Source organism: Chlorocebus sabaeus, chromosome 12 (assembly GCF_047675955.1).
Source record: "Chlorocebus sabaeus isolate Y175 chromosome 12, mChlSab1.0.hap1, whole genome shotgun sequence".
In the NCBI taxonomy this organism is placed as follows: domain Eukaryota; kingdom Metazoa; phylum Chordata; class Mammalia; order Primates; family Cercopithecidae; genus Chlorocebus; species Chlorocebus sabaeus.
The window spans coordinates 98,246,159-98,260,387 of NC_132915.1; the positions used below are offsets into that span (position 1 = coordinate 98,246,159).

The window sequence follows — 14,229 nt, forward strand, 5'->3', positions numbered from 1 at the left end:
AAAATTTTAAACATACATAAAAGCAGAGATAACATGCACCCATAACACAGCTTTTGCCAGTCAGGTTTCATCTACTTCGTGCTCATTTTTGTAGTTTACTTTGGTTAGAGTATCTAAAAGTCCCAGACAATATATTACTTCATTCTTAAGTACTTCAGTATGTAATTCTAACAGATAAGACTTAAAAAATTGTTTTAATATAACACCACTATCACACCTAACAAAAGTAATATATTTTCTTTCTTTTTTGAGACAGGGTCTTGTTCTGTCATCCAGGCTGGAATGCAGTGGCATAATTGCACTCATTGCACTTCCACCTCCTGAGCTCAAATGATCCTCCTGACCACAGGCATGTGCCACCACACCCGACTCATTTTTGCAGAGATGGAGTTTCGACATATTGCCCAGACTGGCCTCCAACTCCAGGACTCAAGCAATACGGCGCCTAGGCCTCCCAAAGTGCTGGGATTGCAGGCATGAGTCATCCCACCCAGCCACATTATTTTCTTAATGTGATCTAATATTCAGTCTGTTCTATTTTCTCCCATTGTCTCAAAAATGTCTTCTCAAAGTATCCAAAGTTCACATATTGCTTTTGATTGATGCATCTATAGGCTTTAGAAAAAAATCTGTATCAATTCTCCACCATCCTCTAACCCTCTCATTTAAAAGAAAATCCATTTGTTAAAGAAAAATTTTTCTGAAAAGTTTCCCACATTATAGATCTGATAATTTTGCGCTGACAATATTTTTAATTTTTTATATATTATTATTTTTTGAGACAAGGTGTTGTTTTGTCACCCAGGCTGGAGTGCAATGGCATCATCACGGCTCACTGCAGTCTCAACTTCGTGAACCTCTGATCTTAGCCTCCTGAGGAGCTAGGACCACCGGTGCATGCCACCATGCCCGGCTAATTTTTGTATTTTTGTTAGAGATGGGGTTTCACCATGTTTCCCAGGCTGGTTTCAAACTCCTGGGCTCAAGCGATCTGCCCGACTTGGCTTCCCAAAGCTCTGGGATTATAGGCTTTAGCCACTGTGCCCAGCCTATGATATTTTTAAGTATGGTCCTCTAGCCTCCTTAATTCGTGTAAAGTTTGTTTGCTGCCAAGGGCACCTCTTATTCCATGCATCAAGTCAAGATATACACAGTACAGGCCTATTTTTTTCACTTTCAGTAATGCTAAGATTTATCAGTGGGTTCAGACTTTATCCATCTATTATAAATTTCCCCAGTTACCTCTCATCTAAAGGGTTTAACAGCCATAAATAATTCTTGCTGAAGCCCATTTGGGGATGCAAAATTGTGATTTTTCTAATTGTATCATTTTCTAAATGTATTATTAGTTCGAATTCAGCTAAAAGAGGAAACTTTCCTCAATATGTAAGAATCGTCCCTGAAATTGTTTGTACATATTGTGTTTCAATGCATTGGAGTCATTCATTATAATGTTTAAATTGCCCTACTTACATCTAGTAGGAGCTCCTTCATGTTCAATTCTTTGTCCTTTCAACAGAATTGTCTCTCCCTTATCTCTTTCTCTGGGGGTCAACTGATCCTCCCACCTAAGCCTCCCAAAGTACTGGGATTATAAGCTTTTTTGCTTCCCCTCTCCTCACCCAGCACATGACTTCCTACCCCAAGACTAGAATAAGGCATTTACCCAAAGAGCCCTGCCTCTGTTTAGTGGGAAATGGTATATATGAAAGCCCACAATCTGGGTGTTAGGGTTATTCATCACTTCTAAGTATTTTCAGGGGACAGACCACGGACACTGGCATTTTTTAGAAATAGAAAAACAAATGAGTCTTTATTAAAATTGCCAATTCAAATTTAAGGCTGCAGGAGTTTTACTTAAATCTTTGATTTTATACTTGTATCTTTCTTTCTTTCTTTCTTTTTTTGAGATGGAGTTTTGCTCTTTCACCCAGGCTAGAGTGAAGTGGCATGATCTCGGCTCACTCAACCTCTGCCCCCAGGTTAGAGCGATTCTCATGCCTCAGCCTCCCGACTAGCTGAAATTACAAACACCTGCCACCATGTCCGGCTAATTTTTGTATTTTTAGTAGAGAGGGGTTTATGCCATGTTGGCCAGGCTAGTCTTGAACTCCTGACCTCAGGTGATCCACCCGCCTTGGCCTCCCAAAGTGCTGGGATTACAGGTGTGAGCCACCGTGCCTGGCCTTGTATCTTTTTTTTAAATGCTGAAAGTCTTGATTCTGGTGGCATTAACATAATTATTTGCTTACTTGTTTTATGCTACTGTGTGTCTGTTTAAGTTTCTAAATAACAATACCAGTAGAATTATGAACAATATGACAAATGAATATAATTTTGGATTTATTGAATATTCCACTAGGGATATAAAAGTCAAAACACTGTGTTCTAAAGTAACCTGAAATAATTCATTCTCGAATGGATATGCTACCAACTTGTTTTAGCTTTATTTTTAGGTATTATTTTAATCATTTTTAATTAAATTTAAAAAATATTTAACGTTGTTTTATAATTACATAAAACACTTATGTGGTTCCAAAGTACAAAACAAGATAGAGTTGACAAGGTATAGCTTCTGTCCCTGTCTGCTTTCCCTTGATTCCTTGTTCTTCTACATACTGGTATTAGTCTTTTTTTTTTCCTTTTTTAACCATTGTTTCTTTTGGAAAATTTAAATGAGTAAGTTGGATTTTCTCCCTCTTTCTCTAACTTAGAAAGTACTATACTGAGCACATCATTCTGGACCTTGCTTTTATTTTTTAACTTACCAACGTATCTGGAGGTCACACCCTAGCAGAATATATACTTCTTCCTCATTTCTTTCGACAGCTGCATAGTACTACACTGGAAGGATATACCACAGTTTATTATACTAGTACCTTATTACGCATAGGCATTCAGGTTGTTTCCAGATGTTTGCTATTACAAATAGTTATTTTAAAACTTTATGCATTCTATACCTTCTGTTGTCTCTTTGGGATAGATTCCTAGAAGTGGGATTGCTAGACCAAAGGGTAAACAGAGGTAATATTTTCAGATGTTGCCAAATTCCTCTCTTGCACCACTTTGCATGCCCATGACTACTGGATGAGAGTACCTCACACCCTTGCCAACAGAATATATTTTCAGACTTTAAGATTCTGCCATCTGATAGGTGAGAAATGGTATTTCTTGCATCTTTTGTCAATTTTTCAATTGGTTGTTGGTCTTTTTCTTCTGAATTTTTAGACGTACCGTATATATTAGTTATATTAGCCCTCTGTGTACATTTGTTACATAATTTATATTTTCCCCAGTTGGTCTTCTTTTTCCTTTGGTTATAATTTTTTTGTGATGTAAATTAAACATAAAAATTATACAGTCAAATATCAATTTCTTCCCTTATTGTTTCTAGATTTTGAGTTAAAGTTAGGAAAATGTTCCCTACTCACAGGTTATACAGAAATACATTCTTTTATTGGTTTTTATTACCTATATAATTTATTTTTATTTTTAATAAGGATTTCTGACATGTTTGTAATTTATATAGTTCATAGAGAATAAGAAATGCATCTAATTTTGTCTTTTTCCACATTTTGATCTAGTTGTCCCAATATCACTTATTAAAGTTTCCTTTCCAAAAATAAATTCTACCCAAACTGTAGTTCTAAATCACAAATTTCAAACAATAAACCTTCTAGAAGGAAACACAGCAGGGTACTTCATAACCTTGGTATAGGTGAAGATTTTTTAAGACAGAACATAGATAACACTAATCATAAATAATTATCCCCTAAAAACGATTAAGAGTTTAAACATTTTTTTTTCAGACCAAAAAACAGCTTACCTTTCTTTGGTTTATTACGTGTTCAATCTTAGGCCTCTAACTTGGTTTTCTAATTTGTAAAACTGTAGCTATATTGCCTATCTTGACGGCAATTGAAGCTTAAATGAGAAATTTGTTTTAAAACACAAAAGCACTGTCTATCATATAAATTAAAATTAATAAAAATGGATTTATCTTGGCTGGGTGCAGTGGCTATAATCCTAGAATTTTGGGAGGCCGGGCGGGCGGATCACCTGAGGTCAGGAGTTCCAGACCAGCCTGGCCAACATGGTGAAACCCTGTCTGTACAAACAATAGAAAAATTAGCCGGGTGTGATGGTGTGTGCCTATAGTTCCAGCTACTTAAGGGGCTAAGTCAGGAGAACTGCTTGAACCTGGATGTCGAGGCTGCAGTGAGCCAAGACTGCGCCACTGCACTCCAGCCTGGGTGACAGAGTGAGACACTGTCTCAAACAAAACAAAACAAAACAGCAATAACAACAACAAAAACAAATTTATCTTTAATTATATCAATATTTGTACATATAAAGACAGGCTGAGTCTCAGGATTCACTGAGCTCCAGAAATTGGCATCCTCAAGCCCCTTACTAATAAAAAAGGTAAGATAGTAACCTATCTTACCTGGCCCTAAAAACTGGCATCCTCGAGCCCTGACAGCGGCCCATAGATTGGCAGACAACTGCTGAGGGTTCTGGTGCTGTAATATCAGTTCTGTTACAGTTCTTTCTCCAAGGGAACGAGCTGCTCGCATGGCTCTTACACGACCTTCTTCCTCCACCAGTTGACAGTTTACAAGTGTCACCAGTTTCCTTTGCATTGGACGGCTCAGTGCACTCTGGTTCAAACTAGCTACACCTTTAGGAAAAGGGAAACAAAGGGAGCTAAAGTTTTTTCAATAAAAAATAAAAGTCAATTTTCATTATCTGTATTTAATGATTAAGCCATAATTCCTAATGAGTCCCTTGTAATGTGCTTTCATTTTCCTAACAGTATTCTGTCTCTGTTATTACATTAATATATTAATAATATTATATTAATAAAAGCACTATTAAACAATGAATTCAAATACTGTACAAATGTCAAGATGCAGTGACTCTGGTAAATTTTTTTTTTTTTTAGACAAGGTCTCACTCCCATTGCCCAGGCTGAGTGCAGTGGCACGATCACAGCTCACAGCAATCTCAACTTCCTGGGCTCATGTGATTCTCCTACACCGGCCTCCTCAGTAGCTGGGACTACAGGCATGTGCCACCATGCCCACCTAATTTTTTGTATTTTTAGTAGAGATGGGCTTGGTCTCAAACTTCTGGGGTCAAGAAATCCACCCACCTCAGCCTCATAAAGTGCTCAAATTACAGGCATGAAGCCACCACGCCCAGCTTTAATTTTTTTTTTTTTTTTTTTTTTTTTGAGACGGAGTCTCACTCTGTCGCCCAGGCTGGAGTGCACTGGTGCCATCTCGGCTTACTGCAAGCTCCACCTCCCAGGTTCATGCCATTCTCCTGCCTCAGCCTCCCGAGTAGCTGGGAGTACAGGCGCCCTCCACCATGCCTGGCTAATTTTTTATATTTTTAGTAGAGATGGGGTTTCACCGTGTTAGCCAGGATGGTCTCGATCTCCTGACCTTGTGATCCGCCTGCCTCAGCCTCCCAAAGTGCTGGGATTACAGGCATGAGCCACCACACCCGGCCCCAGCTTGAATTCTTAATGACAATATTGGTTATTTTCAGAAAATAGGACAAGGTAATTTTCTCAATCTATACATTTTTCAAGGCATTTCTCAAGCAAACTCCTTTTCCACAATTTAATAGGGTATCCACATCAATTCATTCCAGGTAAATGTACTACCAAGCCCTACTTATCAGTAAAAATGCATTTTATGAACTTACCTTTACCTCCACTTAGTGGTTTTAAGTAGAGTGCCAAATCCTCAACGCATTTCTTTGCAACCTCATAGTGTTTATTCTCACCTAGATTACTTAACTTAATTGACTGATGATCTGGTACCTTAAAAAAAAAAAAAAAAAGAAGTATTGCAGAAATATTCATTCAGCTCATGCAACTATTATTTATGTACTTGGTAATAATCTTGGTGAGTATAAAATTATAACGCATAGATAATACATGAAAGCCATTTAAGTAAAATTAAAGTCAAACACCTAGCCAAACTGCTTTCTACAAACCAAAAATAAGGCCAGTCACGGTGGCTCAGGCCTGTAATCTCAGCGCTTTGGGAGGCCAAGGAGGCAGATTAACTGAAGTCAGGAGTTTGAGACCAGCCTGGCCAACATGGTGAAATTCCATCTCTACTAAAAACTACAAAAATTAGACAGGTGTGGTGGTGGATGCCTGTAATCCTAGCTACTCAGGAGGCCGAGGCAGGAGAATCTCTTGAACCCAGGAGGCTGAGGTTGGAGTGAGCTAAGATTGCACTGTGCACTCCAATCTGGGTGACAGAGTGAGACTCCATCTCAAAATAACAGCAGCAGCAGCAACAACAAAAAATAACATACTTAATAGCAGGAGCTGTGTGGATTAATGAAGAAAGAAAAGAAGCAGAAAGTTAACAGTATTGTATCAATGCTAATTTCTTGGTGTTGGATGTTAACACTAGGTTAAGCTGCGGAAAGTTATACAAGTTCTCTGAATAGTATTTCTTGCAACTTTTTTGTAAGTCTGAAAGAATTTCAAAATTAAAGAGTGGAGAAAAAAGGCAGAGTTGTTTTTTCTTTTCCCCCCATAGCACTTATCACCTTTTCACTATATTATTTACTTAAGATAAGCATTATAAGATAGAGTGTTTTCATTCAAAGGTCAAAACTTGAGTAAAAATTGCAGCTCTGCTACTTCTATGAATGACCTTGAGTAAATTACTTAATTGCTCCAAGTCATAATTTCCATATCTGCAAAATGAAGATGGAAAATCTGTATTTTGTAGTGTCACTACAAAAGTGCAATATAATTCAACAAATATTTATATTTATAGAGAGCTTACCATGCACTGGGCACAGTTATAGGTACCAGGGATGTATCAATGAGCAAAACAGACAAAATGTTTTGCCCTTGTGGAGCTCACATTCTAGTGGACAGTAGAAGAGGCAGCCAATCAATAAATTAAAAACATAATAAATAAATATGTAGTGTTTCAAGAGGTGAAATTATAGAGCAAAGATAAGGGGGACTGGAAATACTAGCGAGGGGTTACAATTTTAATTAGGGTGGTCAGGATTGGCTCCTTGAAAACTGTGAGATGTGAATAAAGAATGTGAAGAGAGAGGCTAGGCATCGTTGCTCAGGCCAATAATCCCAGCATTTTGGGAGGCCAAGGTGGGCAGATCACTTGAGGTCAGGAGTTCGAGACCAGCCTGGCAAACATGGTGAGACCCCATCTCTACTAAAAATACAACAGTTAGCTGGGCATGGTGGCGCACACCTGTAATCCCAGCTACTCGGGAGGCTGAAGCAGGAGAATCACTTGAACCTGGAAAGTGGAGGATGCAATGAGCTGAGATTGGGCCACTGCACTCCAACCTGGATGACAGTGAGAGTCCATCTCAAAAAAAAAAAAAGAAAATGGAGAGAGACTGAACATTCTAGGCAAAGGTAACAGTCACTATAAAAGCCATCAGGTGGCAATATACTTGGTATATCTGAGAACTGGCTAAGAAGCCAGTGTAGCTTAAGCAGAATAAGAACAGTAGTAGAAGAGGTAACAGAAGTCACATTGTAAAGACCTGTAGGCAATTTAAGGACCAACGAGATAACATTTACAAATGATATTAACATGGTACCCGCTGACCTATAGCAAATGCTAAATAAATGGTAGCTAGTTTTTCTGCATTTTTTTTGAGATAGGGTCTCACTCCGATCACCCAGGCTGGAGTGCAGTGGCATGATCTTGGCTCTCTGCAGCCTTAACCTCCTGGGCTCAAATGAACCTCCCATCTCACCATCTCAGCCTCCCAAGTAGCTGGGACTACAGTCACACACCACCACGCCTGACTAATTTTTGTATTTTTTGTAGAGATGGGGTTTCACCATGTTGCCCAGGCTAGTCTCGAACTCCTGGCCTAAAGCGGCCTGCCCACGTCAGCCTCCCAAAGTGCTGAGATTACAGGCGTAAGCCACTGGGTCTCGTGGTTAGCTAGTATTCTGACAAAAAGTTTATATTTTATCAAATCTAAAATGTTACTGTTTGCAAGAGACATTATTTTATACTCCATTAACAAAAATATATTGCCAATTAAGATACACTATCGATTGTAGATGCACCTTGATTTCATGGTGTGTAACTTGATTATAAACACTGAAAAGAGATTTTGTGCTTTACAAGGAGGACTTCAAATTCAAGATACTAAGGGAATGAATGAAGTATTTTGGTTTATTGGATTTTCTATCAAATCAGAAAAATAATTCCTTTTTGGCTTTAATATGTAGTACATGATGTATAGAATTTCACCTTCTTCGTAACCTGTAAAATGGGGATAATAACCACCTGAAAAGCTATGGTAAGAATTAGTAATAATAAATGCTGCTTACTGTCAAACCTAATGTAAAGTAGACCCTCATTAAATAGAAATTATTTCAAATCTAGAGTCTTGCTTTGATTCAATAAAATAATTACAAACACGAATTCTATAGCACCTGTTCTTTTTTTTTTCCCTAATGTTCGACTCAGGCATCACATAGCTCAGAGGTGTCTTCTGGCTTCTGTGGGCCACACTGGAAGAACTGTCTTGGGCCACACATAAGATACACTAACACTAACAATAGCTGATGAGCTTAAAAAAAAGTTTACGAATTTGTGTTGGGCCACATTCAAAGCTGTCCTGGGCTGCATGCAGCCTGAAAGTCAGACAAGCTTGATACAGCACATGCTCATAAGAAATCATGCAGAATTTATTACTGACACATTGGTTTTTGGTTTTCCATATAAACATCCCTACATAGACCTTACTTTTTCATTTGCACTATTATACAAAAAGTTAAGTGAAGTAAAAAAGAGTAACAACGACAACAGAAAAACCTGTTTCTGGTCAAAGCTTTGATTACATTTCTTTTCATATCACCTAGTGAACAAATATGTACGCTTACATAAAAATGTTTCTTATCCACCAAAATCACTTACATACATAAATTTTAGCCACAGAATTAAAGAAATATGTAACTATAATATAATCTATGGTTTGTATAAGGATATGACATTATCTAAAGAAAATCTTTTGCAGAATACAATCATGAAGATCAGGTACATTGAGATTTATTTTTTACACCTTAATGATCACTAAACATACTTTATACCTACTACTTAACAAAGTTCAGTAACCATTTCATGTAACAAATTATTAGGTTGCTGCAAAAGTAATTGCAGTTTTTGCCATGAAAGCCACGTAAGATGGCCGGGTGCAGTGGCTCATGCCTGTAATCCTAGCACACTGGAAGGCCGAGGTGGGTGGATCATCTAAGGTCAGGAGTTCCAGACCAGCCTGGCCAACATAGTGAAACCCTGTCTCCACTAAAAATACAAAAAAATTTAGCTGGGTATGTTGGTGCGTGCCTGTAGTCCCAGCTACTTGGGAGGCTGAAGCAGGAGAATCACTTGAACCCGGGAGGTGGGAATTGCAGTGAGCCCAGATTACGCCACTGCACTCCAGCCTGGGAGACAGAGAGAGACTCTGTTTCAAAAAAAAAAAAAAAAAAAAAAAAAAAAAGGCCACATAAGATACACTAACGATAGCTGATAAGCTAAAAAAATAAAAATAAAAATAAATCACAAAAAAATCTCACAATGTTTTAAAAGTTTATGAATTTGTATTGGGCTGCATTCAAAGATGTCCTGGGCCGCATGTGGCCTACAGGCTGGACAAGCCGTTAAAATAATGGCAAAAACAGCGATTACTTTTGCACCAACCTATAGTAAAATCTTGAACGCTTACCTGGGCTCCAACTAACTGGAGAAGTGCAAAGTTGACAGGAAGTACATCAATATCTGTGTTGATGGCAGTCTGGTCAAAAGGACAAGCTTTTCGATGAAGTTTATTCAAGCAGGTCTTGCAAACAGTGTGTGAACAACCTAAACTGATGGGTTTGTGCACATTCTCATCAAATTCATTATAGCAGATTGGACAGGACAGAAATTCTGTCCATTGAGCTGCCTGCACAGGCATTGTGGAAGCTGGACGCTCGGGTTAGCAGTCTAGCAGATCATTATTTTGCTGTGTAGTGTTTTGTAAGCTAGAAATGGACAAAAGTATGAATTAACCACATATTCATCATTCACCTTTCAAGAGTTAATTGCTTAAGTCAACCAACAGCTGCAGACCTAAAATACTTCTGAATAATTTTATAACATTTGGATGTATTTTTTAAAAAAACTATTTACTGAATTAATTAAATTTCTGAAATTCTGCATGGAAACAATACCTTAATAGTGTTCCCTTCAACTAAACTGTATTTATATTGGTTGCTCACATAATAATCATCAAAGCTTTTATGTTTTTTTCTCAATGACCACATCAAACAAGCAAATTAACTTTCCATATTCCATCTTTAGGAACACAAATTACTTTGGACCGCTGGGATGTTTGTTTTGTTGTTTTGTTTTTTAAGTGTTTCCCTTGGATAACCAGTACCCCAAAACATAATAAGGTACGGCCAGGAGTTAGTGAACTTTGGAAACTACTCATCCAAATAATATTGTAGAGACTCAAGTGTGAAGAAAACAGCCTTGCCACCTGAAAGAGGAAATCTCTGACAAGACTTGGCTAGGAAGCAAAATGAGGTACTGAAAATCAACATATAAGACTGTGATGAGTGAGAGATGATTAAGAGAGCTGTTTGTTCATAAATGAAAGAATAATGCTGACCACAACATACAGTGCCAAAGTAAAACCAACAAAAAAATTGCCTTAAAAATCTTGTATTGTTCATTACAATACTTCTGATAAAACTATATTATTTAGTGATTGATATACATAACCAAAACTGTAAAGTCCAATGAGGAAGACGTAGAAGAAAAAACATTATTCTAAAAAGGTATATAGGCATGATTAAAAACTGAAAAGGCACATGTGAAAAAAAACAGTGAGAGAATTTTTCTTGTTTCTAAGATCAAAATATTCCTGCCGGGCATGGTGGCTCACACCTATAATCGCAGGGGAGGCCAAGGCGGGAGGATCACCTGAGGTCAGGAGCTCGGGACCAGACGAACTAACATGGATAAACCCCATCTCTACTAAAAATACAAAATTAGCCAGGTGTGGTAGCACATGCCTGTAATCCCAGCTACTAGGGAGGCTGAGGCAGGAGAATTACTTGAATCTGGAAGGTGGAGGTTGCAGTGAGCCAAGATCACGCCACTGCACTCCAGCCTGTTCAACAAGAGCGAAACTTTGTCTCAAAAAAAAAAAAAAAAAAAAAATCCACAATTTTAGTAAAGTAAAAGATTTAGTAGCAAAACAACACTAATTTGAACACACTAAACTTCCCAGATTTTCTTTATCTTCCAATTCAAGACTTATATAAGTCTGACAAAAGCTCTCTGGTGAACAAGAAATCTAGGTATTTAGGGCAACTAAACCACCAATACTTTATTTCACAGGGATGTTTACCAACCCAAATATATTAGTTCCAAAGAAATTAGATGTTTAAAAATGTAGTCACATTCAGGAGAGAAAAAATATATAACTGAAACTATTCTCCATTATGCCAACATACAAAAAAATTCTATTAGCCTTTATTGTGTTTCTTTTTTTGTTTTTTTGTTTTTTGAGACAGTCTTGCTCTGTTACCCAGACTGGAGTGCAATGGCGCGATCTCGGCTCACTGCAACCTTTGCCTCCTAGGTTCAAGTGATTCTCCCGCCTTGGCCTCCCAAGTAGCTAGGATGGCACCTGCCATCATGCCTGGCTAATTTTCGTAGAGAAGGGGTTTCACCATGTTGGCCAGGCTGGTCTTGAACTCCTGACCTCATGTGTCTGGCTGCCTCAGCCTCCCAAAGTGCTGGGATTGCAGGCATGAGCCACCGTGCCTGGACCTGTGCTTTTATATTCACAAAAACCAAGATTAAAAAAAAAAAAAAAAACTTGGTAAAAATGAATTACAGGGCTTGCTATGTAAAAAAGCACCCGCATATAAACTTTCTCAAACAGCTCTAATGCAAATTATCTAAAATCTTATCTTTAAAGTAACCAAATCTTCCAAGTTATAATTTATTTTACAACTTTCATCCTCAAATTACCACATCTATTAATGCCATCAATCTAAAAACCAAGTTTCCTTCCAATTTTAGAGATGAGCACTGAGCAGGTGAATATATCACTCCCTAAAACTACTGAACATTTTTAACATGCAGTTTTCTGGTTTGCAGAGTTACACAATAAGAGGCCTTTGAGGAAGAATGAATTTCATCTTAAATCTACTGAAAGCCCTAATTTAGTTAATAACTTGAACTGATTAAATATTTATGAAAACAGGACACTGCATGTAGTTTTTCATAATGGCCACCTGTTTGGAAATGTTAATTCTGTGGTTTAGGGTGTCACAGACCACCTGGTAGTACAAAATAAGAGCAAATACCTTTTCCTTAGTTTTCCAAGGCCTCTTTCTCAAATGCTTTATATTAAAGCACGTAAGTGGGGAGTTGGGGGGGAGTTTCAACTAAACAGAAAAATGCTATCTTTCATATTGTCACCTACTACATAGTTTTAAACTGCTTCAAACTATACCAGAGCACACTTAATAGTTTTATATTACAATAGTCCTTAGTGTGTTTAGGCATAGAAACATAAGAGGTTTTAACATAATTAATGCTGAGAAGTTTAATTTCTAACACAAATTGAATTAATACCTTTAAGATATAAAGAAAAAACACTGCCAAAATTTTGGCAATAACTCTACCAAATTTTCTTCTCTGTGTCAGAGTATAACTTTCTGATAGTAAATTATGAACTAAACTTCCCTTACACGATCAGATGTAAGAAATGCTTTTTCTAAAAATGTTTTTCTTCAGTGATATTATCAGTAAATCCTAGATTCCTTAATTAAGACAAATACAATATAAAATTTTATCTGAAACACAGAAGAAACTTCATTCCTTCAAAACAGGCACTTTGCAAATGTTTACCTAGAAAATATTTTTGTAACTACCAAAAATGGTAAATATTCTATGGTCTTTATAATTTAAAAAGCATATAAATGAACCATGGAGCACAAAGACTATATATTAATTTGCAAAACTTCTAGACCTATACTAATACATTTTATGCAACTCATTTGAGTCTATGTAAGTCTAAATTGCTACGAATATTTATAGTTACTACTGAAGTAGTCTTCCCAAATAATCAAAACATTTCAAACTGAGATAAAATGGATTAAAAGGCCTACAACTCAAGATACCTAAAGTGATTCCTTAAGAAAAACATTCTAATTATTTGTATAAACTAATTTTAGTTACCAGTTACAAAAATTGAAGAAGGGTAACAAGATAAAGCATAGGAGTGAGAAATGCTAAATTAAAGGTGGGACCATAAACAGTTTTTCCCTCAAATAATTTTCCAGACTGCAAGTTCCTTGCTATGAGTGCTGACACACAAAACAGGAAGCATAATAGGCACCTCTTACATGATTCAAATTACAAACTGCTTTAATAAGAGCCAGCTAAATACTTTCATTTTCTCTTATTAGTCCACCATATTATGCAGCCAGTTCAGGTCTACAGCATCTGATTTTAAAATGCCAGAATAAAGTTTATGCTTCTTTAATTGTCAATATATGTATACAGCATTTTATAATTCTCTTAATAAAAATGTAAACATTAGGGCTTAGCTCTTCTAATTAAAACAATCATTGTTTTCATTCTAGTTAACCCATGTGAGGAATATAAGCTACTGAAATGGACTGTCACAGTACTTCCCAGTTTAGAAAACTTAAAAATAATTAGTTTTGTTCTTAAAAAATGATATTTAAAGCATAAGTACAATTTGGATCTCAAGCTAACAGATAATAAAAACCAAAACACCAATGGAAACAACTTATAAGCTAGAAACTCTGCATTGGAGAAAAAGGAATTGAATTGCAATTTAAAAGACTGCTATAATATGTGACTTTGCTGTTAATGTGTGAAGTATATATGACTCAAATTTTACTTCTTAAATACACTATGGGGTTGAACTCAGTTTTAAAATAACTATTAGATATAACTTCCAATGCATTCTTTTTTTTTTTTTTTTTTTCATTCTGTTGCCCAGGCTAGAGGGCAGTGGTGCGATCTTGGCTCACTGCAACCTCTGCCTCCCGGTTTCATGCGATTCTCCTGCCTCAGCCTCCTGAGTAACTGGGATTACAGGTGCACACCACCATGCCTGGCTAATTTTTGTATTTTTAGTAGAGACGGGGTTTCACCT

At 37.0% G+C, this 14,229-nt stretch overlaps 1 protein-coding gene across 6 annotated transcripts in view; it reads right to left on the reverse strand.

Moving 5' to 3' along the window:
- RC3H2 (ring finger and CCCH-type domains 2) overlaps positions 1–14,229 on the reverse strand; it is a 56,004-nt gene that overhangs the window by 37,932 nt on the left and 3,843 nt on the right. For 5 of the 6 annotated variants that reach the window (XM_008006348.3, XM_008006349.3, XM_008006346.3 and 2 more), the window contains exons 2-4: positions 9,763–10,060; positions 5,716–5,833; positions 4,448–4,681 (exon numbers count right to left, since the gene is read on the reverse strand). In XM_008006348.3, the coding sequence (XP_008004539.3) occupies positions 4,448–4,681; positions 5,716–5,833; positions 9,763–9,993 (583 nt within the window). In that variant the 5' untranslated portion in view covers positions 9,994–10,060. Of the gene's footprint in view, positions 1–2,768; positions 2,827–4,447; positions 4,682–5,715; positions 5,834–9,762; positions 10,061–14,229 lie in introns of those variants that run through there. The other variant, XM_037994090.2, reaches the window with a different exon arrangement.